Source organism: Oncorhynchus nerka, linkage group LG7, assembly GCF_034236695.1.
Source record: "Oncorhynchus nerka isolate Pitt River linkage group LG7, Oner_Uvic_2.0, whole genome shotgun sequence".
In the NCBI taxonomy this organism is placed as follows: Eukaryota; Metazoa; Chordata; class Actinopteri; order Salmoniformes; family Salmonidae; genus Oncorhynchus; species Oncorhynchus nerka.
Window position 1 is genome coordinate 14,590,669 of NC_088402.1, and position 27,204 is coordinate 14,617,872.

The 27,204-nt window shown below is 44.7% G+C and overlaps 1 protein-coding gene across 1 annotated transcript; it reads left to right on the forward strand.

Annotated features, from left to right (window-relative positions):
- The first annotated feature begins 136 nt into the window (after positions 1-136).
- Positions 137-25,538, forward strand: LOC115120347 (zinc finger and BTB domain-containing protein 10-like). Its single transcript, XM_029649272.2, has 5 exons — positions 137-1,073; positions 8,233-9,280; positions 18,437-18,502; positions 20,939-21,114; positions 24,066-25,538. Exons 1-5 carry the CDS (start codon positions 381-383, stop codon positions 24,342-24,344), a joined length of 2,262 nt encoding a protein of 753 aa, XP_029505132.1. The 5' UTR covers positions 137-380; the 3' UTR covers positions 24,345-25,538.
- The last annotated feature ends 1,666 nt before the right edge of the window (positions 25,539-27,204 follow it).

Here is a 27,204-nt window from a genome sequence, read left to right on the forward strand (position 1 = left end):
GAAGGAAAACAAAGATGAGAAGCACGCGTAAAATGAGCGCAGCCACTCAAACAAAAGACGCCATGCTGTTAACCGCACCCCCCATCTTCCTTTAAATGAGCCCCCCACTACCCCCCTTTCTCCGATCGAGGTGCATTATGGGGAAAGTCGTTGCCATTCGACCTCTGCAAGCCTGCGCGGACGCAGCTAGAACCCTGAAATTCATTATGCGTTTAAAAGCTTTATTTATTTCCGCATAACCTACATACTCTCACCAGGAGGCCAAAGCGGGAAAACGACAACCAGCCATTTAATTCGGATCCGTAACATATAATACTTAAAGAAATATAAATTAGTAGTAATATTGTTAAGAAAGTGGTAGATTTTAATATATTAAGAAAATGTCCGGAGAGAGAAACCGCAGGTCTCTGGCGTTCGGAGGAGGTGGATTAGCGGTAACCAGCTCCAGTGGTGTCGGTGGGGGCAACAGTAACAGCTGGGAGGCCCAGGCCTGTCAAGACCGACATTTGAACGGGAACAGGCCAGATCAAGAAGAGGATAGGGATCTGGGGGCAAAAGGACCATCGCAAGGGAGAGTGGAGGGTGGGGGATCTCTCAGTGATAGCGCAGAACCAGAGGCTGAGGAGGAAGAGGACCCGGAAGGGGGCAACTGGGCAGCCGGGGTAGGAGACGATCGTGTCGGTTGGGTGGCAGTAACTGTCGGAGAAGACGAGTCCAGGGAAGGGAGTAGCCGGACAGCGGGTAACTGCCTGAACAACGAGGACGGCGCTGACTTGGGCAGTGGGGGCACTGGATCCGAGGACGACAGAGGCGAAGCTGCCAGGAAATCTTGGGTAGAAATGAGACCGCAGACGCTACTCCAGAAACACCCCCAATTCCAAGCTTCATGGCTACAGGAGTTTCCATGGCTCACATTTTGTCAGGAGACGGGACTTATGTCCTGCTCCTGGTGTCACAACATTCCCACTAAAAACAACGACGAGCTGGTGAGAGGTAGTCGAAATTACAAGCGGGCCTTGCTGCTGAGACATCACCTGTCTTCTGAGCACGGGAGGAATGACCCGACAAAACAGGTAAAGTGTCATCCTGCTTCATTTATGTTTTGTCATTTATGTTTTTAGTTCTTTGTAGCTAGCCAATATTATCTCAGAATGAAAATAGACAGACAGCTAACCAACTAATTAGCTTGTTCTAGTTTCTGTTTTAGGCACAGTTGACTTCGAGTAGCTTGCTAGCCGGGCTAGTTGGAGCTGGCAGCTTCATTTCCCCGTGAGAGGCTATGTAAAGTTGCTAGTTTGAAACTGAATGGGAGCTAGTCTGATCCCATGGCAATCTAAGTACCTAACGTTACAGCTACCGTAAATTAAATGTGTTTAATGGTGACATTACTATAGAAACCAATTACTAGCTAAACACATCTGTCTAGTTCGAGTTAGCATGTAGGCCAGTAACAGTGTGAGTCCAATTAGCTTACAGTACTATTCTAAAAGTAATAGGTGGCTAGCTAGCCTCGATTAATTTACATTTCCATAGCCACAAGAACAGTACACATACTAGTTATCAGCAACTACCTTGGATGATTGCTAGCTAGAGGTCGCCAAAGGCAAGGGCTTGACCATATTAGCCTTTGGGGAACTGAACCCCTGCCTACCCAACCACGCCTCTGCTCTGCTTCAAATGTCATTTTGATGGCTCTCTTACAGTAAAGAGCAGAATGTCCTCTGGCGCATTTCTCCCGTCCTCCCCTTTGGGGCAGCTAAATTAGAGGCATTGTTCTAGATGACCCCCCAAAATCCATAGATGGTGTGTGATGGCCCGGGTTGAACAGGAGGAGAGGTAAATCAAGTCCCAGTAGCTTACAATGGGACTTTAATGGGTACACTTTTACTCTAATGGGTTCATATGTATACCAGCAGCATCATGGATCGTCACAGCAACATCTGACCTTGTCACCCCTTAAATGTATGGATTAATGGGGGGTATTATGGTATGGTTGTTTCATATCATAGTTTTCTATAGCCATATAGCCATTGTATGTAGAGGACAACTGAAACCATTATGCCTTCTTGAAAGACCACCATCACCAAGGGTTATTCCCCCTGTTAGCTTGATATAAAACATTGATTAGCCTACTTGGTGAAATTACCAATGTGAAAAGGATTAATATATTGATGCAAGTTATTCACATATTTGGAATAGTCCTGACCATAGGACATATAAAACTGCTTCTGGACGAGATTAAACATTCCACTTGTGTAAGAACAAAAACGGTCAAACTCTGTTACTACACAATTACAAAGCAATTACTGAAATCTAACAACAATGTTGTGAATTGTAATTGGGCTACAGTGTTTTTTTCACAGTGCTCTTAATTCCCCTGACAGCTTGAATCAGAGTCAGGATAGGAAGTGATAAATAGCAATTTGGTAACTGGGATCTGGTGTGTGTGTGTGTGTGTGTGTGTGTGTGTGTGTGTGTGTGTGTGTGTGTGTGTGTGTGTGTGTGTGTGTGCCGAACACTACCCCGATCCAACCCAGGGCTGTATATTTACACACATGCATACATATATATATATTTACACACATACATATATATATATTTACACATATATATATACATATATTTACACACATACATACATATATATATTTACATACATACATACATATATATATATATATTTACACACATACATATGTATTTACACACATACATACATATATGTATTTACATACATACATATATATTTACACACTATAACTACAGATCCCAGTTACCAAATATACAAGAACTACAGATACCAGTTACCAAATTGATATCGATCACTTCCTATCCTGACTCGGATTCAAGCTGTCAGGGGATTTAAGAGCATGTAGCCACAATTTGACTCTTAATTTGTCAGGTGAATTGCAAAAGGATTGGATCGCACTGCATGGTTAGTTCCTTCTGTCCGATCCACTAACTTGAACACGTCATTAATTAAGAAGGGAATCCAGTGAGAGCTTTAAGCACCAACTGTCAGAGCAGCTCACAGATTACTGCACCTGTACATAGCCCACCTATAATTTAGCCCAAACAACTACCTCTTTCCCAACTGTATTTCATTTATTTATTTATTTTGCTCCTTTGCACCCCATTATTTTTATTTCTACTTTGCACATTCTTCCATTGCAAAACTACCATTCCAGTGTTTTACTTGCTATATTGTATTTACTTTGCCACCATGGCCTTTTTTGCCTTTACCTCCCTTCTCACCTCATTTGCTCACATTGTATATAGACCTGTTTATACTGTATTATTAACTGTATGTTTGTTTTACTCCATGTGTAACTCTGTGTCGTTGTATGTGTCGAACTGCTTTGCTTTATCTTGGCCAGGTCGCAATTGTAAATGAGAACTTGTTCTCAACTTGCCTACCTGGTTAAATAAAGGTGAAATAAAAAAAGAGGACAGAGTAGAGAAGAAGAAGCAGTAGTCCTCCTCTCTGGAAACAAGACGACCCCGGATGGTTGGCAACAAGGCCCTGGCATAGGTTTAGAAGTTAAGGATGGGGAGGGACACGACAGACACCAACCTGCCTTATACATCGTGTATTTAAACACTTTGCTATAGGCTAATTTCACGTCATAGCATATTCTTATATTATTTTCGATGGTCATTTTTTAAATTTACATGACATTTTGGTAAATGAATTAAGGTTAAAGTTAAATATATGCAAATTAGATTTTCCCCTGTGGTGTTTTCCCCATATATATAACAGTAGCCTAATACTGTTTGAATATTGACTGTGTGAACTGCATTGTTGCAGCACATGAAATGGCATCCTTATTTTCTTCACCTTATTCCCGATCAAATTCGTGCCCATCTGCGTGGCTAACCTAACTCGATTACTCGATTAGCTCTGCTATAGAGAAGGCACACAGACCAAAGCAGCTGTGGCTGACAGTGGGTCTCATACAAGCCTGGGTCTTGGCTGTACACTCTTGGTACAGAGCTTCTGTACAGCACAACCATACAGCCCTGGGTTGGGTTTGGTAGGGGTAGTGTTCAGCCAGGGAAGGGGAGAGGGAGAGATAATATGACATTTGAAATCTCTTCTGTAAGTGTGATGTTTACTGTTCATTTTTATTGTTTATTTCACTTTTGTCAAAGCAAGAGAAGTAGATAATAAACAATGTTAACATATGTTTCCCATGCCAATAAAGCCCTTAAATTGAATTGAGAGAATTCTTCCCAGGAATTCTTCAACCCTATGTGGAGCCTATGTGGAGCATTGTTGGGAGGCCTGGATCCCCCCTTACCCTCCACACACCGTATGGTCATTCACACTGCTGTAGTAGTGTTCTAATGTCTGAGTTAGAGAGGGTGGGGAGCTAGCTGGCCTCAGGGTGGGGATGGTAGATCGATGGTAGAGAAACAGAAACTGGTGGTGTTCCGCTGTCCTCTGTCGTGTCAGAGAACGATGTTACGTCACATCTGATCATTGTGGGGTTGGAGGTGTGTGTTTGTGTGGCCACATTAACCAGGTCTCTCGTTGCTCGCGTGGTCCTTGGTTTGTTTTGGTGTTGTGAGCTATCGTTCTGAGAATTCTACTCTAAAGGGAACTGTTTTTTTATTTAAACTCCGTTATGGTAAGAGATTATAGTACATCACAGGATATCCATTGGTAGGTAGTTTAATAAAGGCTACATGGATAGTAGGAACCTAAACATAGCGTAAGGACTCAGATGGAATATCTTTTTGACGACCACCTCTTTCGTCAACAACCCCTTTCCCCTGTATGCTTATTATTCCACCACTAACTATCTCTAGACCTACAACAAATGGCCACATCACAGAGGTGGATATTGTCACCGTGATGTTCTCCTTTGGATCCAGCCAGAGCAGTGTGCGAGACCTGCCCATCCAGCAGCATCTGCACTCCAGCAGCACTGACACACTGTAACACGTGGCACATCTGGAGAAAGGATGAACCCGAGTGTGGAGCTGGAGCTGGTCTTGGACCAGGAGAGAGGAGGGAGTCCTAGCTGGACTCCATACCACTATACAGCAGCCTATCTAACATAGCGTACATGCAGTACTGTTGCAGGCCTGTATCCCCACCATTGTGACCTGTCTGGGTTACTGGGTCATTTAATGGCCTCAATACCAGAACGTATCCCCACCATTGTGACCTGTCTGGGTTACTGGGTCATTTAATGGCCTCAATACCAGAACGTATCCCCACCATTGTGACCAGTCTGGGTTACTGGGTCATTTAATGGCCTCAATACCAGAATGTATCCCCACCCTTGTGACCTGTCTGGGTTACTGGGTCATTTAACGGCCTCAATACCAGGACGTATTGTCAAGTCCGCACAGTGAACACTACTGGGTTAAAGATGGCAAAGATTCCTCTTTATGTAACCAGGAAGTAGGCCTAGGTCTTTTCATATTGCAGATAGAGTGTGGCTACTAATCATTTCCAATCGACCATGTACAGTACCAGTCAAAAGTTTGGACACACCTACTCATTCCAGTGTTTTATTTTAATTACATTTTTTACTATTTTCTTCATTGTAGAATAATAGTGAAGACATCAAAACTATGAAATAACACATATGGAATCATGTGGTAACCAAAAAAGTGTTAAGCAAACCAAAATATATTTTATATTTGAGACTTCAAAATAGCCATCCTTTGCCTTGATGACAGCTTTGCACACTTGGCATTCTCTCAACCAGCTTCATGAGGTAGTCGTCTGGAATGGTCTGTTTTGAATCCGGTGTTGTTTTGTGTATCAGTTCATAAACCATGTACAATGGAATCGGTACATCGAAATCTCCTCGCAACTATTTTGCTACTTTTATGGCGCAGCTGTCATTCTTTTGGTCCTTAAATTAAACTGGTATACTTTTTTATTTATCACAATTTTGGTATTTTATGTAGGGCCGCCAGACAAGTTCTTCACCTTCCACATGCCTCCTCCATTTTTGCGCTAATGCCACAATCAGTTGCTTGTAATTTTGGATAGAGCAGGAATTTCCATATATTTTTGTTAACTGCATGTGTGACAACTCCACCAGTCCTATTTATGATATAATTTACAAAGATGACCCCCCCCCCCCCCCCCAAAAAAAAAACAACAACAACAACATAAGAATATGTTTTTATTAATTAGTATATTTGAGTTTTAAAATTTTTGTTGTAATATTTGTTTGTTCTTTTCTGGTGGATTAAACTGAAATTGCAACCAGCTTTCTATGGCAGGTTTTAAAAATAGTGATATTTTGGAGATTTCATTTTCTAATAACTGAAAGTGAGCGGTTGTAATCTGAATGAAGAGAAAAAGGACGTTCTTGAACACTGAAAAATAAAAATCTTGAGCCATTCTTATTAATCTGCTAGAGAAGCAGTTTGGATTGAAGGTTAGTTTATGTAGGACTAGACTATGTGTTGGTGATTTCCCCAGAGATGGTTCATCCACGTGCTCATCCTCCTCCCTCCTTATACACACCTCTCCAAATACTACCCATCCTGTTGGGGTAAAAAAATAAAGTGACTGACTCTCTGGCATGGGGCCCATTGTATGATGGTGTGGATGATGATGGAATCATTCTGCCTTTTCCTCCCTTCCTGTTATCCTATTCAGGGCTTAGCCCCTCTTAGAGAGCCACGTGCACCCTGTCTTACCACACACACACACACACACACACACACACACACACACACACACACACACACACACACACTCACATTAGGGCCTTCTTGGTTAAGTGGGAGCAGAGTTAGAGCAGAGGAGACACAGAGGAGCCAGGCTTTAGTTGCTGTGTGTAATAAGTGAGTGTATGGCCATACAAAGAGGCCCCAGTGAGGTACTGAACAATGAGAAGAGAGGGCCTGTTATTAGAAATGGGGTGACCAGGCTCTTTCTCTCTTCCTTCTCCTCTCTGTCTGTCTCTCTCTCTCAGCCCTGGTCCTGCCTTGCGTTAGCTAGCATTAAGAGAGAGCCATCCTGCCTGCTTGGACAAGGGCATATAGTCAGTCAGGGTAGGGGGGTATAAGCACCTCCGAGGGCAGAGTAGGGGTGTAGGGACCTCCGAGGGCAGAGTCATGGATTTAGTTTGAATTACTCAAGCTGAAATCCCAGCTGTGGTGGGGGTGGGGGGGGGGGGGCAATGCAAATTATTCAGTGTTAGGACAACTGCTATGCAATTTCTTACGAGGTAGAAATGTATGTAGCCAGTGTGTTAGTGTAGTAACTGCCAGTGCTGGGTTCTGCTTCGTACCAACTTGGTCTGCTGCCCCGGTTGGGGAAACTCCCATGGAGGATGAAGGGAGGCGAGATGGTGGCAGAAGGAGGAGGGGTTTCTCTCCCATCAGCCATCACAGTGACAGGTAGCAGGGTAGGGTTTTGTGGTAGTTAGATCTGTCTTGATGATCTGTCTTGGTTGATTGTACGTTGACTCTATGGGCCACTTTCACAGATCCAGATGAAGCCCTATTGTTGTACTAAAACACATGTTTATGCTTTCTCAATAGAAAGAGTACTGAACTCAGTAGAAAATAAATAGATCATCTGGATCTGGGTGACCTGCACCATCATCTGGATAGTTGGGAGTAACCGTGACCCAAGCCGCTCTCTGACGACAGTGTATTCACCTACTTTAGAGTAGTAGTAGTAGTAGTAGTAGTAGTAGTAGTAGCAGTAGTAGTAGTAGTAGCAGTAGTAGTAGCAGTAGTGGTAGTAGCAGCAGTAGTAGTAGTAGCAGTAGTAGTAGTGGTAGTAGCAGTAGTAGTAGTAGTAGTAGTAGTAGTAGTAGTAGTAGTAGTAGTAGTAGTAGTAATAGTAGTGTAGCAGTAGTAGTAGCAGTAGTAGCAGTAGTAGTAGTAATAGTAGTAGCAGTAGTAGTAGTAATAGTAGTAGCAGTAGTAGTAGTAATAGTAGTAGTAGTAGCATTAGCAGTAGTAGTAGCAGTAGTAGTAGTAATAGTAGCAGTAGCAGTAGTAGCAGTAGTAGTAGTAATAGTAGTAGCAGTAGTAGTAGTAGCAGTAGCAGCAGCAGCAGTAGTAGAATGCTTTCCTACATTTCCAGTTTCCGCCAGGTAAAGCAACCCCACACCTCACCAATTCACCTCCCCCATTATGGAGCCAGTCAGACCAGTTTTACCCCTGCCAGGTGCACCCCTGTCCTTGTCAATGTCCTTTGTGTCCCTTGCCAATAATCGTGTGTGTGTGTGTGTTGTCTACCAGGAGCTGGAGCGGCCTGGCTGTGAGGACCCCCCCCAGGGGACAGACATGGAGACAGAAGACTACTACAGTAATAACAAACCTAACCAGGACTCGTACTGCTACCAGCTGCTGCAGGAACTGGACAAACAACGCAAGGGAGGAATCCTGTGTGACGTCAACATCGTTGTGAGTGGAGAGGTGTTCCGGGCTCACAAGAACATCCTCGTGGCCGGGAGCCGCTACTTCAAGACCCTCTACTGCCTGACCAAGAGCGAGAACTCCTCTTCCTCATCCTCGCCATCTGACCAGACGACCACAGTCACCGTCACCCATCTCGACGTGGCGGCCGGGGCGGGGTTCTCAGTCATCCTGGACTTCCTGTATAGCGGTAACCTCCTACTGACCAGTCAGAATGCCATCGAGGTGATGTCCATGGCCTCTTTCCTCCAGATGACGGAGGTGGTGGGATCGTGTCGGGGGTTCATCAAGGAAGCACTCAACATCAGCATCAAGCAGGAGGCCCCGGACTCAGTGGTGGTGGATTACAACAAAAGGAGAACGGTGGCCAAAGACGGAGCAGGACAGCTGGGCTCAGACGGCAGCACCAACAAGAAGCCTGGATGTAACTTCTGGGCCACCAGCATCCTGTCCAAGCTGTCGATAAAAGCCAGTGGTCATGTCAACAATGGGGATCAGATAGGGGGAGGCAGCGTGAAGGAGGAGCCCAGTGATGTGATGGTATCTGCGGGGGAGGGCTGCGCTCTGGGGAGCTCCGGCTGGGGCTGTGAGAACTCGTCCGAGTCGGCTGAGAACGAGCCTCCGAGCGTTCCGGGGCCGGTGTTCGTCTGGAACGAGCCGGCTCCCGGTGCGGCGGCGGGCGGGCCGGTGGCGGTGAAGCGGGAAAATCAGAAGGCGGACCTGGGGAGCGGGCGGAGGAAGAAACAGATCACACGGCGGTTCGTCTACAACATCCCACCGGACCCGGAAGAAGGGTTTGACGAGGGGATGTTCGTCCAGCCCTCAGCCTCCTACCCCAGGGAGGACTTCTCCTTCCTCTCTGAGAATGCCGGTACGTCACCTTACCCTCCTCTCACTCACTCACACCAGCAGATCTTTAGGTAGCCAATGGTCAGACCAACAGTTCGATACAATTAGAGGTCTACCGATTCATCGGAATGGCCGATTAATTGGGGCCGATTTCAAGTTTTCATAACAATCGGAAATCGGTATTTTTGGACACCGATTATTTTTAAAATATTTTATTCTTTATTTATTCTTTATTTAACTCGGCAAATCAGTTAAGAACGCATTCTTATTTTCAATGACGGCCTAGCAACGGTGGGTTAACTGCCTTGTTCAGGGGCAGAATGACAGATTTTCACCTTGTCAGCTCGGGGATTCAATCTTGCAACCTTACAGTTCACTAGTCCAACGCTCTAACCACCTGATTACATTGCACTCCACGAGGAGACTGCCTGTTACACGAATGCAGTAAGAACCTTACAGTTAACTAGTCCAACGCTCTAACCACCTGATTACATTGCACTCCACGAGGAGCCCGCCTGTTACGCGAATGCAGTAAGAAGCCAAGGTAAGTTGCTAGCTAGCATTAAACTTATCTTATAAAAAACAATCAATCAATCATAATCACTAGTTAACTACACATGGTTGATGATATTACTAGTTTATCTAGCGTGTCCTGCGTTGCATATAATCGATCCGGTGCGTATTCGCGAAAAAGGACTGTCGTTGCTCCAACGTGTACCTAACCATAAACATCCATTTCTATCTTAAAATCAATACACAAGTATATGTTTTTAAACCTGCATATTTTGCTAAAATAAATCCAGGTTAGCAGTCAATATTAACCAGGTGAAATTGTGTCACTTCTCTTGCGTTCATTGCACGCAGAGTCGGTGTATATGCAACAGTTTGGGCCGCCTAATTTGCCAGAATTTTACGTAATTATGACATAACATTGAAGGTTGTGCAATGTAACAGGAATATTTAGACTTATGGATGCCACCCGTTAGATAAAATACGGAACGGTTCCGTATTTCACTGAAAGAATAAATGTTTGATGATAGTTGATAGTTTCCGGATTCGACCATATTAATGACCTAAGGCTCGTATTTCTGCGTGTTATTATGTTATAAGTCTATGATTTGATAGAGCAGTCTGACTGAGCGATGGTAGGCAGCAGCAGGCACATAAACATTCATTCAAACAGCACTTTCGTGCGTTTTGCCAGCAGCTCATCGCTGTGCTTCTAGCATTGCTCTGTTTATGACTTCAAGCCTATCAACTCCCGAGATTAGGCTGGTGTAACCGATGTGAAATGGCTAGCTAGTTAGCGGGGTGCGCGCTAATAGCGTTTCAAACGTCACTCGCTTTGAGACTTGGAGTAGTTATTCCCCTTGGAGTAGTTATTCCCCTTGGAGTAGTTATTCCCCTTGGAGTAGTTATTCCCCCGCAGATTTTGTGGAGCGATGGGTAACGATGCTTCGTGGGTGGCTGTTGTCGATGTGTTCCTGGTTCGAGCCCAGGTAGGGGCGAGGAGAGGGACAGAAGCTATACTGTTACACTGGCAATACTAAAGTGCCTATAAGAACATCCAATAGTCAAAGGTATATGAAATACAAATGGTATAGAAGGAAATAGTCCTATAATTCCTATAATAACTACAACCTAAAACTTCTTACCTGGGAATATTGAAGACTCATGTTAAAAAGAACCACCAGCTTTCATATGTTCTCATGTTCTGAGCAAGGAACTGAAACATTAGCTTTCTTACATGGCACATATGGCACTTTTACTTTCTTCTCCAACACTTTGTTTTTGCATTATTTATACCAAATTGAACATGTTTCATTTTATTTGAGGCTAAATTGATTTTATTTATGTATTTTATTAAGTTAAAATAAGTGTTCATTCAGTATTGTTGTAATTGTTATTATTACAAAAAAATAAAATAATCGGCCAATTAATCAGTATCGGCTTTTTTTGGTCCTCCAATAATCGGTATCGGTATCAGCGTTGAAAAATCATAATTGGTCGACCTCTATATACAATACAACTTTATTGTTAAACTGCACTGCACTCAATCCCCCCCATAGACAACACATAAACAACCATCAGTTCTTTAGATGACAAAACAGCAGGCCTGTTTTGGTGAACGTGTACATCCTAGCATTTTGTTTCTAGTTCCTAGACTGACATGGTATGACAACCATGCCTCTAGTCATGGCATTTAGAGTTTGTAGAAGTCTGAGTTAGTTCAGAGTTCAGCTCTGTTCCACAGTCATAGAGAGAGTACAGGAGCTATCTAACTGGTCTAACACTGACTGGACATGGCAGCTTGGCCTAGTCGGCCTCTCAGCTATGGGTGGCAGAGAGAGTGACTAGAGAGAGTGACTAGAGAGAGTGACTAGAGAGAGAGTGACTAGAGAGAGAGTGACTAGAGAGAGTGACAATACCCAGAGCAGTTCAGAAACTAGTTGAAATTATTTCAAATACTTTATCTGTGCTCAGTTGAGCTTGCCTGGTTTAATGGACCAAAATAATAATCCTAAAACTGCAAAACCCGCCCATCTGGCACTTCATGCAGGCTTGAGATAACGTTCAAAAGGGTTGAAAGATTTCAAATAGTATTTGAACCTAGGTCTGATCCGAAGTGAATGCATTCATATATGATTATGGACAGCGTTTTTAAGCCGGCCCACTTCTCTTCTCGCCCTGCCGCCCCATACCACAGAAACCCTGGGTAATCTCTAAGTCTATGAGCCTGTCACACACACACACACACACACACACACACACACACACACACACACACACACACACACACTCCCAACTCTCCCCCATTAAGCAGTGTGCTGTATGGAATGATATGATGTATTAAGTGGGAGGGAGTTCACTCCTAATGCAGGGGAAACATTCTTCCTTTGGGCTTCTTTAAACACAACTGATATGAGCTCATGTTCCTGAACCACTTTAATGTAGAGAGGGGTGTTCCAGTAACGTGTGTCTCATCATTAATGCAACAACATAATTTCCTAATTTGGCACTTCGACATCTCCCGTTCTCTCCGTCTCTTCAGCCAATCGGAGAAAAATTCCTTCTGAAGTATAAGTGAACTGTATGTAGGAGTGTGGATTACCCTGAGGAGAAGCTGCTGTTTAGCATGGCTGAGCTCTGTAGTAGTGTGGATTACTATGAGGAGAAGCTGCTGTTTAGCATGGCTGAGCTCTGTAGTAGTGCTATGAGCTCTGTTTAGTGGCTGAGCTCTGTAGTGTGTGGATTACAATGAGGAGAAGCTGCTGTTTAGCATGGCTGAGCTCTGTAGTAGTGTGGATTACTATGAGGAGAAGCTGCTGTTTAGCATGGCTGAGCTCTGTAGTAGTGTGGATTACTATGAGGAGAAGCTGCTGTTTAGCATGGCTGAGCTCTGTAGTAGTGTGGATTACTATGAGGAGAAGCTGCTGTTTAGCATGGCTGAGCTCTGTAGTAGTGTGTAGTGTGGATTACTATGAGGAGAAGCTGCTGTTTAGCATGGCTGAGCTCTGTAGTAGTGTGGATTACTATGAGGAGAAGCTGCTGTTTAGCATGGCTGAGCTCTGTAGTAGTGTGGATTACTATGAGGAGAAGCTGCTGTTTAGCATGGCTGAGCTCTGTAGTAGTGTGGATTACTATGAGGAGAAGCTGCTGTTTAGCATGGCTGAGCTCTGTAGTAGTGTGGATTACTACGAGGAGAAGCTGCTGTTTAGCATGGCTGAGCTCTGTAGTAGTGTGGATTACTATGAGGAGAAGCTGCTGTTTAGCATGGCTGAGCTCTCTAGTTGTGGATTACTATGAGGAGAAGCTGCTGTTTAGCATGGCTGAGCTCTGTAGTAGTGTGGATTACTATGAGGAGAAGCTGCTGTTTAGCATGGCTGAGCTCTGTAGTAGTGTGGATTACTATGAGAAGCTGCTGTTTAGCATGGCTGAGCTCTGTAGTAGTGTGGATTACTATGAGGAGAAGCTGCTGTTTAGCATGGCTGAGCTCTGTAGTAGTGTGGATTACTATGAGGAGAAGCTGCTGTTTAGCATGGCTGAGCTCTGTAGTAGTGTGGATTACTATGAGGAGAAGCTGCTGTTTAGCATCCCTGAGCTCTGTAGTAGTGTGGATTACTATGAGGAGACGCTGCTGTTTAGCATGGCTGAGCTCTATAGAGGCCTGGATCGTGTTCATTAGGGCACAGCGTTTTACATTTTTTTGCAACAGGAAATTATCATTTAAAATCAAATCAAAGTTTATTTGTCACGTGTGCCAAATACAACAGGTGTAGGTAGACCTTACAGTGAAATGCTTACTTACAGGCTCTAACCAATGGTGCGAGTGTGTGCGAGTGTGTGTGTGTGTGTGTGTGTGTGTGTGTGTGTGTGTGTGTGTGTGTGTGTGTGTGTGTGTGTGTGTGTGTGTGTGTGTGTGTGTGTGTGTGTGCGAAGGTAGGTAGGTAGGTAGGTAAAGAAATAAAACAACAGTAAAAAGACATTTGAAAAAAGAGTAGCAAGGCTATATACAGACACCTGTTAGTCAGGCTTATTGAGGTAGTATGTACACGTAGGTATCGTTAAAGTGACTATGCATATATGATGAACAGAGAGCAGCAGAAGCGTAAAAAGAGGGGTTGACGGGTGATGGGACACAATGCAGATTAGCCAATGTGCGGGAGCACTGGTTGGTCGGGCCATTGAGGTAGTATGTACATGAATGTATAGTTAAAGTGACTATGCATATAAGATAAACAGAGAGTAGCAGTAGAGTAAAAGAGGGGTTGGGGGGAGGCACACAATGCAAATAGTCCGGGTAACCATTTGGTTAGATGTTCAGGAGTCTTATGGCTTGGGGTTAAAAACGGTTGAGAAGCCTTTTTGTCCTAGACTTGGGACTCCGGTACCACTTCACATGCGGTAGTAGAGAGAACAGTCTATGACTGGGGTGGCTGGGGTCTTTGACAATTTTTAGGGCCTTCCTCTGACACCGCCTGGTGTAGAGGCATCCTGGATGGCAGGCAGCTTTGCCCCAGTAATGTACTGGGCCGTACGCACTACCCTCTGAAGTGCCATGCGGTCAGAGGCCGAGCAATTGCCGTACCAGGCAGTGATGCAACCAGTCAGGATGCTCTCGATGGTGCAGCTGCAGAACCTTTTGAGGATCTCAGGACCCATGACAAATCTTTTTCGTTTCCTGAGGGGGAATAGGCTTTGTCATGCCCTCTTCACGACTGTCTTGGTGTGTTTGGACCAATCTAGTTTGTTGTTGATGTGGACACCAAGGAATTTGAAGCTCTCAACCTGCTCCACTACAGCCCTGTCGATGAGAATGGGGACGTGCTCGGTGCTCCTTTTCCTGTAGTCCACAATCATCTCCTTAGTCTTGGTTACGTTGAGGGATAGGTTGTTATTCTGGCACCACCCGGCCAGGTCTCTGACCTCCTCCCTATAGGCTGTCTAAACGTTGTCGGTGATCAGGCCTACCACTGTTGTGTCGTCAGCAAAAATTAATGATGGTGTTGGAATCGTGCCTGGCCATGCAGTCGTGGGTGAACAGGGAGTACAGGAGGGGACTGAGCACGCCTGGGGAACTCCAGTGTTGAGGATCAGCGTGGCAGATATGTTGCTACCTACCCTCACCACCTGGGGGCGGCCTGTCAGGAAGTCCAGGATCCAGTTGCAGAGGGAGTTGTTTAGTCCCAGGATCCTTAGCTTGGTGAGGGTACTATGGTGTTGAATGCTGAGCTGTAGTCGGTGAACAGCATTCTCACATAGGTGTTCCGTTTGTCCAGGTGGGAAAGGGCAGTGTGGAGTGCAATAGAGATTGCATCATCTGTGGATCTGTTTGGGCGGTATGCAAATTGGAATGGGTCTAGGGTTTCTGGAATAATGGTGTTGATGTGAGCCATTACCAGCCTTTTTAAAGCACTTCATGGCTACGGACGTGAGTGCTACGGGTCTGTAGTCATTTAGGCAGATTGCCTTCGTGTTCTTGGGCACAGGGACTATGGTGGTCTGCTTTGATTTAGCTCGTCTGGTAGGCTCATGTCACTGGGCAGCTCGCGGCTGTGCTTCCCTTTGTAGTCTGTAATAGTTTGCAAGCCCTGCAACATCCGACGAGCGTCGGAGCCGGTGTAGTATGATTCAGTCTTAGCCCTGCATTGATGCTTTGCCTGTTTAATGGTTCGTCGCAGGGCATTTCTTGTAAGTTTCCGGGTTAGAGTCCCGCACCTTGAAAGCGAATGTTGCCTGTAATCCATGGCTTCTGGTTGGGGTGTGTACATACAGTCACTGTGGGGACGACGTCCTCAATGCACTTATTGATAAAACCAGTTACTGATGTGGTGTACTCCTCAATGCCATCGGAAGAATCCCGGAACATGTTCCAGTCTGTTTAGCATCTGCTTCATCTCACCATTTTTTTATAGACCAAGTCATTGGTGCTTCCTGCTTTAATTTTTGATTGTAAGCAGGAATCAGGAGGATAGAGGTACGGTTGGATTTACCAAATGGAGGGTGAGGGAGAGCTTTGTACGGGTCTCTGTGTGTGGAGTAAAGGTGATCTAGAATTTTTTTCACTCTGGTTGCACATTTAACATGTTGATAGAGATTTGGTAGAACTGATTTAAGTTTCCCTGCATTAAAGTCTCCGGCCACTAGGAGCGCCGCTTCTGGGTGAGCGGTTTCCTGTTTGCTTATTTCCTTATACAGCTGACTGAGTGCGGTCTTAGTGCATCTGTCTGTGGTGGTAAATAAACAGCCACAAAAAGTATAGCTGAGAACTCTCTAGGCAAGTCGTGTGGCCTGCAGTTTATCACAATATACAAAATCTAGAGACTTCCTTAGATTTCGTGCACCAGCTGTTGTTTACAAATATGCACAGACCCCCCCCCCCCCCCCCTGGTCTTCCCAGAGTGTGCTGTTCTATCTTGCCGGTGCAGCGTGTATCCCGCTAGCTGAATATCCATTTCGTCATTCAGCCATGATTCCGTGAAGCATAGGATATTACAGTTTTTGATGTCCCATTGGTAGGATATTTGTGATCTTACCTCGTCTAGTCTATTGTCCAATGATTGCACGTTGGCGAGTAATATTGACGGTAACGGCAGCATTCCTAGTAGTCTTCTGCGGGTCCGGACGAGGCATCCGGCTCTTTGTCCTCTGTGTCGCTTCCTTTTGCGAATAATTGGGATGTCTGCCCTGTGGGGTGTTTGGAGAATATCGTGTGAGTCCTGCTTGTTGTTGTTGTTGTTGTTGAAGAAATCTTAGTCTAATCTGAGGTGAGTGATCGCTGTCCTGATATCTAGAAGCTCTTTTCTTCCGTAAGATACGTTTGCAGAAACATATTGTACAAAATCATTTACAAATAACGCGAAAAAAAACACATATAAGCACAATTGGTAAGGAGACCGTAAAACGGCGGCCATCTCCTCCGGCGCCATTTTCATTAATCAGCCACGATTCCTATTGAACAGGTCTCGATAGTCTCTCCCTGTTCCAGTCTGTTCTCTTATGCTTGGTGCCGGAAAAACAGGAGCTATGATTTAGGTGAACCCCCCCCCACCCTGCTTTACTATAGCAGAGCTGCTGGTTTCATGGCTATAAATTCTTGGTTCCTCTCCAAACAACACACAATTAACTCTTAAGGTCTGACCCTCTCTCCTTCCCTAATCCCCCCTAATGCACTTGGGCTGTCCTCGCCATTCCAAATATTGACCCAGGCAGGCAGGCTGGCTGGCAGGCAGGCTAGAGAATGGGACCGGTGGTCAGGTTCTTAACAATAGGTTCTGAGGTCCAGGCCCAGAGATATGGCTAATTAAGCCTGTTCAGTGATCCTAAGTGAGGGGCTGAGGGTCTCTTCCTGTGATTCACATATTAATACACAGCCCAGTGGGAGAGGCTGCTGAACACGCTGTCCTGGCTAGAAGAAGTGGACCTACATACAGTAGCAGACAGACAGGCAGGCTAGGGAATGGATGACAGAACACAGGCAGCACCAGGGTCGTGTTCGTCTGGGATTAGGCACCAGGGTCGTGTTCGTCTGGGATTAGGCACTAAAATCGTGTTCATCTGGGATTAGGCACCAGGGTCGTGTTCATTTGGGATTAGGCACCAGGGTCGTGTTCATTTGGGATTAGGCACCAGAGTCGTGTTCATCTGGGATTAGGCACCAGAGTCGTGTTCATCTGGGATTAGGCACCAGGGTCGTGTTCATCTGGGATTAGGCACCAGGGTCATGTTCATTTGGGATTAGGCACCAGGGTTGTGTTCATTTGGGATTAGGCACCAGAGTCGTGTTCATCTGGGATTAGGCACCAGGGTCGTGTTCATCTGGGATTAGGCACCAGGGTCGTGTTCATCTGGGATTAGGCACCAGGGCATGTTCATTTGGGATTAGGCACCAGGGTTGTGTTCATTTGGGATTAGGCACCAGAGTCGTGTTCATCTGGGATTAGGCACCAGGGTCGTGTTCATCTGGGATTAGGCACCAGAGTCGTGTTCATCTGGGATTAGGCACCAGGGTCGTGTTCATCTGGGATTAGGCACCAGGGTCATGTTCATTTGGGATTAGGCACCAGGGTTGTGTTCATTTGGGATTAGGCACCAGGGTCATGTTCATTTGGGATTAGGCACCAGGGTCATGTTCATTTGGGATTAGGCACCAGGGTCGTGTTCATTTGGGATTAGGCACCAGGGTCGTGTTCATTTGGGATTAGGCACCAGGGTCGTGTTCATTTGGGATTAGGCACCAGGGTCGTGTTCATTTGGGATTAGGCACCAGGGTCATGTTCATTTGGGATTAGGCACCAGGGTCGTGTTCATTTGGGATTAGGCACCAGGGTCGTGTTCATTTGGGATTAGGCACCAGGGTCGTGTTCATTTGGGATTAGGCACCAGGGTCGTTTTCATTTGGGATTAGGCACCAGGGTTGTGTTCATTTCGGATTAGGCACCAAACGGAAAGAACGAAGGCAGACTGAAACAGGGAGTGTCTACCTCAACGACTTTTCAAATAAGAAACTCACATTTTTGTTCTAATTTAGTTTTAAACCGGTTTGCTAGAGGTGTGCCCAGCTGAACAAGACCCTGGGGTAGGTGGGGCCTGGTGTTTGTGTACGTAAGGTAGTGTCTGTCTGTCCCCCCTAAAGCTTTCATACCCTCTAATCATGTCTTTGTTTCTCCTCTCACAGAACTGGCCAATCAGTTTCAGTACAGCCTCCTGCAAGAGTCCCAGCAAGGGGAGTCCTGGGAGAATGGTATGGGTTGTGTTCTCCTGTAATTATACCATATAGTAGATGTATGTTCAGACTTACTGATTCAACATTACCAAACACATTCTTATGACAGATTTGTTTTCACACCTTATGTCATGAACCTAATTCGGTGGTTGGTTAATGTGATGATGAAGATGTGAATACTTCCGGTATTGTAGGTTGTTCTGGATAGGAGATAAATGACTTACGCAGATATGCTCTAAGATGGTGTTGTGAATAGCACATTAGCCAGTTGAACACAGCACACAGGTGACCTGTTTTTCCTCAGCCCCCTGGCAACCTGGCCTGCTTGACAACTCTTTTGTTTAGGGCGTCTTGACTCAAAACAAAGACAGGACCCTATCATGCAGCTGTCTGTGATGTGAGCCTAGCCAACCAAATCAATAGTTTGACTACAGTCACATCTACACTTGTCCCTTAGGTGGTTAGTGGGTGTTACGACATCACTACACATTTCTCACATACTAGATTTGTCAAACATCTTTCTTCACAATGGTGTTTTTTATTTTATTTTATTTTACCTTTATTTAACTAGGCAAGTCAGTTAAGAACAAATTCTTATTTACAATGACGGCCTAGGAACAGTGGGTTAACTGCCTGTTCAGGGGCAGAATGACAGATTTGTACCTTGTCAGCTCGGGGGTTTGAACTTGCAACCTTCCGGTTACTAGTGCAACGCTCTTAACCACTAGGCTACAATGGTGTAAATTGGTTATGGAGGCTGTACTAGACTTTAGCCTGATGTGTTGATCTCTGTTAATAGCAGCTGAGGTACAGCATTTTCTGACACATTCTTTCCTAACTACACATCAGGAATATTTTAGATCAGTGGGTTAATGGTAAAACTAGTTTTTGGTGGAGAAATCAAATTATACTTATTTTGTTACTCCCTAGGCAGTAGTGTAGCCATGACAACACGACAGTTTAGTATTTAACCGAGTGTTTTTCCTTCCCATAACACCATAGTAAACATGATGTCCTTTCACTGAGGATTCAACCACACATGACCCCTCATCCCACCACCACCACACACACGACCCCTCATCCCACCACCACCACACACATGACCCCTCATCCCACCACCACCACACACATGACCCCTCATCCCACCACCACCACACACAACCCCTCATCCCACCACCACCACACACATGACCCCTCATCCCACCACCACCACACACACGACCCCTCATCCCACCACCACCACATACATGACCCCTCATCCCACCACCACCACCACACACAACCCCTCATCCCACCACCACACACACGACCCCTCATCCCACCACCACACACACGACCCCTCATCCCACCACCACCACACATGACCCCTCATCCCACCACCACACACAACCCCTCATCCCACCACCTCCACACATGACCCCTCATCCCACCACCACACACATGACCCCTCATCCCACCACCACACACATGACCCCTCATCCCACCACCACCACACACACGACCCCTCATCCCACCACCACACACACAACCCCTCATCCCACCACCACACACATGACCCCTCATCCCACCACCACCCCCTCATCCCACCACCACACACATGACCCCTCATCCCACCACCACCACACACATGACCCCTCATCCCACCACCACCACACACATGAACCCCTCATCCCACCACCACACACATGAACCCTCATCCCACCACCACACATATGACCCCTCATCCCACCACCACACACAACCCCTCATCCCACCACCACACATGACCCCTCATCCCACCACCACACACAACCCCTCATCCCACCACCATACATGACCCCTCATCCCACCACCACCACACACATGACCCCTCATCCCACCACCACACATGACACCTCATCCCACCACCACACACACGACCCCTCATCCTACCACCACACACGACCCCTCATCCTACCACCACACACAACCCCTCATCCCACCACCATACATGACCCCTCATCCCACCACCACACACACGACCCCTCATCCTACCACCACACACATGACCCCTCATCCCACCACCACCACACACACGACCCCTCATCCTACCACCACCACACACACAACCCCTCATCCCACCACCACCACACATGACCACTCATCCCACCACCACACACACAACCCCTCATCCCACCACCACCACACACACAACCCCTCATCCCACCACCACCACACACAACCCCTCATCCCACCACCACACACATGACCCCTCATCCCACCACCACACACATGACCCCTCATCCCACCACCACCACACATGACCCCTTATCCCACAACTCCTCTCTTTATTTGGGAAGTGAAGAACCAAGGGGTTCTACCGCCAGAGACTGGGGCGGCTCTACAAATGACTGCCCCCAAGTCTGCTCTTTCATTATCTGTGTCAATGTGGATTTGATCAACTGTTTAGAAAGCAACCTGGTGTGTTTCTCTCAGGCGAGTCGTCCGACACGGCCCTGAATAAGCTCAAGTGTCCCCACTGTAACTACATCGCCAAGCACCGGAGAACACTAAAGAGGCACCTCATCATTCACTCTGGCGTCCGCTCCTTCAGCTGTGATATCTGTGGCAAGCTGTTCACCCGCAGAGAGCACGTCAAGAGACATTCCCTGGTAAGATCCTACACGAACTGTTCATACCCTGGTTAGAACCTACCCTAACTGTTCATTCCCTGGTTAGAACCTACCCTAACTGTTCATTCCCTGGTTAGAACCTACCCTAACTGTTCATTCCCTGGTTAGAACCTACCCGAACTGTTCATTCCCTGGTTAGAACCTACCCGAACTGTTCATTCCCTGGTTAGAACCTACCCTAACTGTTCATTCCCTGGCTAGAACCTACCCTAACTGTTCATTCCCTGGCTAGAACCTACCCTAACTGTTCATTCCCTGGTTAGAACCTACCCGAACTGTTCATTCCCTGGTTAGAACCTACCCTAACTGTTCATTCCCTGGTTAGAACCTACCCTAACCCTGGTTAGAACCTACCCTAACTGTTCATTCCCTGGTTAGAACCTACCCTAACTGTTCATTCCCTGGCTAGAACCTACCCTAACTGTTCATTCCCTGGTTTGAACCTACCCTAACTGTTCATTCCCTGGTTAGAACCTACCCTAAACTGTTCATTCCCTGGTTAGAACCTACCCAAACTGTTCATTCCCTGGTTAGAACCTACCCTAACTGTTCATTCCCTGGTTAGAACCTACCCGAACTGTTCATTCCCTGGTTAGAACCTACCCGAACTGTTCATTCCCTGGTTAGAACCTACCCGAACTGTTCATTCCCTGGTTAGAACCTACCCTAACTGTTCATTCCCTGGTTAGAACCTACCCGAACTGTTCATTCCCTGGTTAGAACCTACCCTAACTGTTCATTCCCTGGCTAGAACCTACCCTAACTGTTCATTCCCTGGCTAGAACCTACCCAAACTGTTCATTCCCTGGTTAGAACCTACCGTAACTGTTCATTCCCTGGTTAGAATCCAGGCTGAATCACATCCGGCCGTGATTGGGAGTCCCATAGGGCGACACACAATTGTCCCAGCGTTTTCCAGGTTTGGCCGGGGTAGGCTATCATTTGTAAATAAGAATTTGTTCTTAACTGACTTGCCTAGTTAAATAAAGGTTAAATAAAAAATAATTAAGCTCCCGGCTGCTATCAAATCCACATCGACATTATCCCACCCCTAGTTATCCAAACCTAACATACCTGCCAATACATTTTCAGCAATATCGCTGGTCTGTCTGTGTGGCGTGCGTGCTTGTCTGTCTATCATTCAGTTTGTATAGCCAGTTTATATCATGATAACTGTCTTGTGGGTAGACAGAAAGACATTCCCCCAAAACCTTCTCAATGAAATGTTAACTGCAAAGTAAGCATGTCTGGCGTAATCATGGTTGTTTATATCAATCTGGTGGGCTTGACATATGCAGCATAACAACTAGACCAGCACATTCCTCTGTCCCAAAATGCTCAATTAAAGGGGTATTACACCCTACAGAATGATCTTCTGATATGATTTCAGCGTTGACATGGACTCAGAACATCCCATTTCGTTGTTTCTCTATGAATAATTGTAATTTTGAGAGTTCAATTTCTTTATAAATCCCCAAACCAGGAAAAACATTATCACACAGAGACACCCCCACCTCCCTCTTCAAAACAATATCATACAGAGACACCCCCACCTCTCTCTTCAAAACATTATCACACAGAGACACCCCCACCTCCCTGTTCAAAACATTATCACACAAAGGCACCCCCACCTCCCTGTTCAAAACATTATCACACAGAGACACCCCCACCTCCCTCTTCAAAACATTATCACACAGAGACACCCCCACCTCCCTGTTCAAAACATTATCACACAGAGACACCCCCACCTCCCTCTTCAAAACATTATCACACAGAGACACCCCCACATCCCTCTTCAAAACATTATCACACAGAGACACCCCCACCTCCCTCTTCAAAACATTATCACACAGAGACACCCCCACCTCCCTCTTCAAAACATTATCACACAGAGACACCCCCACCTCCCTGTTCAAAACATTATCACACAGAGACACCCCCACCTCCCTCTTCAAAACATTATCACACAGAGACACCCCCACCTCCCTCTTCAAAACATTATCACACAGAGACACCCCCACCTCCCTCTTCAAAACATTATCACACAGAGGCACCCCCACCTCCCTCTTCAAAACATTATCACACAGAGACACCCCCACCTCCCTGTTCAAAACATTATCACACAGAGACACCCCCACCTCCCTCTTCAAAACATTATCACACAGAGACACCCCCACCTCCCTGTTCAAAACATTATCACACAGAGACACCCCCACCTCCCTCTTCAAAACATTATCACACAGAGACACCCCCACCTCCCTGTTCAAAACATTATCACACAGAGACACCCCCACCTCCCTCTTCAAAACATTATCACACAGAGACACCCCCACCTCCCTCTTCAAAACATCATCACACAGAGACACCCCCACCTCCCTCTTCAAAACATTATCACACGGAGACACCCCCACCTCCCTGTTCAAAACATTATCACACAGAGACACCCCCACCTCCCTCTTCAAAACATTATCACACAGAGACACCCCCCACCTCCCTCTTCAAAACATTATCACATAGGCACCCCCACCTCCCTCTTCAAAATATTATCACACAGAGACACCCCCACCTCCCTCTTCAAAACATTATCACACTGTCCTCATAACTCTGTACTCCACCCTCTCTCTCTCTCTCTCTCTCTTTTTCTTTCTCTCTCTTTCTCTTTCTGTGTGTCCTCCATAACTCTGTCCTCCATCACTCTGTACTCCACCCTTCCTCTCTGTAGAAGTCTCTCCCATGACTTTAGCTGGATTGGGGAAGTGTCAGTTTCCAATTCATATTTCAGCCTTAATTTATGCTTTTCAACTTTTGTATTTATGATTCCAGGATCTTTCTAGGAGTTTCTCAGTTCCAAGTTTCCAATAATTCTGACAGCACATGAACGCTGCATTAACCCTTGTCCCTCTCTCTCGTCCCCCTCTCCCTCCCTACAGGTGCACAAGAAGGACAAAAAGTACAAGTGCATGGTGTGCAAGAAGATCTTCATGCTGGCGGCCAGCGTGGGGATCCGGCACGGCTCACGGCGCTATGGTGTGTGTGTGGACTGTGCTGAATCCCACCAGTCCACGCAGGAGGGCCTGGAGTCCCTGGAGGTGTTCGTCCGCGAGGATGATGACTTTGAGGGGGAGGAGCCTGACGAGGACATGGCTGAGGAGGGGGAGGAGCCTAACGACAACGACCAATCCAACTTGGAGGGTGACACTGGTAGTTAAAGATTTTTTTTTAAATGAAATAAAGCTGGTAACAATCAACAACTCCAAAGTGCTATCAAACCTCGAGGTTACTTACACGGTTTAGTGTATGAGACAAAGAGAGAAGCTTTGGTAGAGCGGGACTCAAGATGTACAGATATTCTATGTGTCACTCTGGGCCTAGTGCTCACTAGAGAAAGAGAGAAATGAAATATTGAAATCAGGTTTATGGTGATTTTGTTTTGGGGGGAGGGGGGGGTGTACAGCGTTTTTAGTTGCAATAGACCAATCATCTTAAGAAATATTATTTAATTTATGAAAGAAGTTTTTATGGTCTTATTCAATTCTATAATTTTTTTCTGTTTTGTAAACTGCTATCAATGAGTTTCAGTATTTGACTGTACTTTCTGTCAGATCTGTAACTATGTTGCTAGGTGCATGTTGTTAGACAGAAGGACGTGAAAGAAAGGGCATTATTTGCCGACAGGAAGATTTGATGTTTAGATGACCTGAACATTATGATTTACTATTCTATCTTTTCCCTGCACAAATCTTGGAACCAAAAAAATCTGTTTTGTGACTATTTTATCACAGCCATATTTATGAGTTTATGTTAAGTGGGCTGTGCTATTGTGCCAAGCAGAAAGCACAGCAAGATTTATCAGGAGACAAAAAACTACTGAGAGAAACAAAAGTCGAGCAGAGAGAAAAAAAAGAAGCGAAAGTACCAGGGGAAATGTTATTTGCTAGCTTTATACAAATCACAGCACCACACAGTAACACTTTATAAAGCATTTTGACATTCACTTAAAGCTTGAATTTTGCCAAATGACGGAAATGTTTGGTGCTGTAATGTTTATGTTGCGAGATACTGGACCTACAGCTGTATATGAGGTTTATAATCATAAAGCCTGAAATGACTCAGTTATATATATATATATATTAATCAGCTATCTATAGAACACTGTTGTGCTACGGCTCCTATCAGGAATGCTTTGCCATTGTCTTTTTGTATTTAATGCACACACACACACACACACACACACGCACACACACGCTCGCTCACATACCATTTTGTAGAACTACCGGCAGTACTTGTAAACATGATGTAGGGACCTAAGTTAAAAAGATACCTTTATTTATATATATATATATATATACATATACATGGTTTATATCAAGTAGTGATATATTATAGCTCTATATATATATATATATATATATATATATATATATATATATATATATATATGGTAGTATTTTAAAGAGTGCAGATATATGAAGTCTGAAAGCGAAACTCCATTTTGAAAAGTTATAATTTTTACAATCAGTTTATTTAATTTGATAGAAGTATCTTTATTTTGTCTGCCAAGTAGGAAAACACTTTGTTCAGTACAAACTAAAGATCTATGATGCGTAACAGACATGCACTTACTACTATTTTGCGTTCATGAAAATCATTTTGTTTTTCAATGTCTTTTCTTGCTTCCCCAAAGTGGGTCTTGAATGGAACTGTTTTCCTCTTTTTCTTAGATGTTTTGTTATTTAATATTATTATATTGGCTCCGAAATGCAATCAAGACTGTTAATTTCTATCTATTTGTCCAACCAAATTGTTTATTAATTATTGTTGAGATAGCCAGGTAATCTCTACAGTATGTAGAGACCTGCTTGTGTATGTAATTGTCAGATAAAAAAAATAATCATTCACTTTACCCTAAATGTATATATAGTTTTATTTGTCCTTTTATAATGTATTTCCTTATCCTTTTTTATTTAATTAATCACGTATTTGATAAGAAATATGGATTGTTTGCAGGTTAAAACCTAGGAACAGCAGTTTGTCCAAAGGCAGTGGATATATCGAAGTGCTATAATTATACAGAAATGCTTGATTTCCCTGTACTCCAAATGCAAATGTATTTTAAAGAAAGCTCCTATAGAGATATCCTCATCCATGTTCGTACAATATGATTTACCTTCAAATCACTGGGAGGGATTTTATATATGAAAAAAGAAGAAGATTTAGCTCGTTTATTTTACTTAATGGAACACACTCAGCTGCAGTTGGCTTGTTTTAAAATCTTGGCCTTGTGTTGTGTCATACTGGGTTGCCTTCAGAAGGCACTGTACTTGTCCAAAAAAAAAAAAAAAATGTGTTTTAATTTTCCATTGCAAAATGTGTTGTTACGGTATGCCCTAATGAACACGTCCCTAACCTTCCACTCTATCTGATCACACCTGTGCTCGTCCATCAAACTGTTTCTGTTTTACTGTACAACGGATGATCTCAAGATGACTTATTGTTTTAGATGTTATTATGCTGTACTGTAATGGACAAATCAAGTAAAACACTACTACAGAAACAGTTTTTTTTTTTTTTCCAGCTGTATTTTTTAAAAGATGTTTTAAATGGTGTATTTTTCAACTCTCTTTTCAAACTACAGCGATGCAAAACCAATGGGCCTTTTCCTGGGCTCCACCCTGAACACAAAACAAGTCAGGTTACTATTTTTACATTTTTTTTCTCAAGGTTTTCAAAAATGAATTACATTCTCCTTTTTCTGTTTCAATTGTACTACTGTTCCTCTATAATACATATTCCAAATAAAACGCTTAAACTTGATCTGTGGTTAATTTATTTCAGATTATTTTTAATAATTTCGCATTCTATTCTTTACCCATTTCTGATTACTCCTTATCTATGCTGTGTTTACATGGGGAAAGAACAGCTATTACTCAGTCCTTATCTATGCTGTGTTTACATGGAGAAATAACAGCTATTACTCAGTCCTTATCTATGCTGTGTTTACATGGGGAAAGAACAGCTATTACTCAGTCCTTATCTATGCTGTGTTTACATGGAGAAATAACAGCTATT

What these genes read in the sequence shown, in the direction of transcription:
- LOC115120347 (XM_029649272.2), top strand. Translation starts at nt 381, where the DNA reads ATGTCCGGAGAGAGAAACCGCAGGTCTCTGGCGTTCGGAGGAGGTGGA. An exon ending in CTTCCTCTCTGAGAATGCCG is followed by an intron (nt 9,281 to 18,436) that starts GTACGTCACCTT and finishes CTCCTCTCACAG; the next exon opens with AACTGGCCAATCAGTTTCAG. An exon ending in ACGTCAAGAGACATTCCCTG is followed by an intron (nt 21,115 to 24,065) that starts GTAAGATCCTAC and finishes CCCTCCCTACAG; the next exon opens with GTGCACAAGAAGGACAAAAA.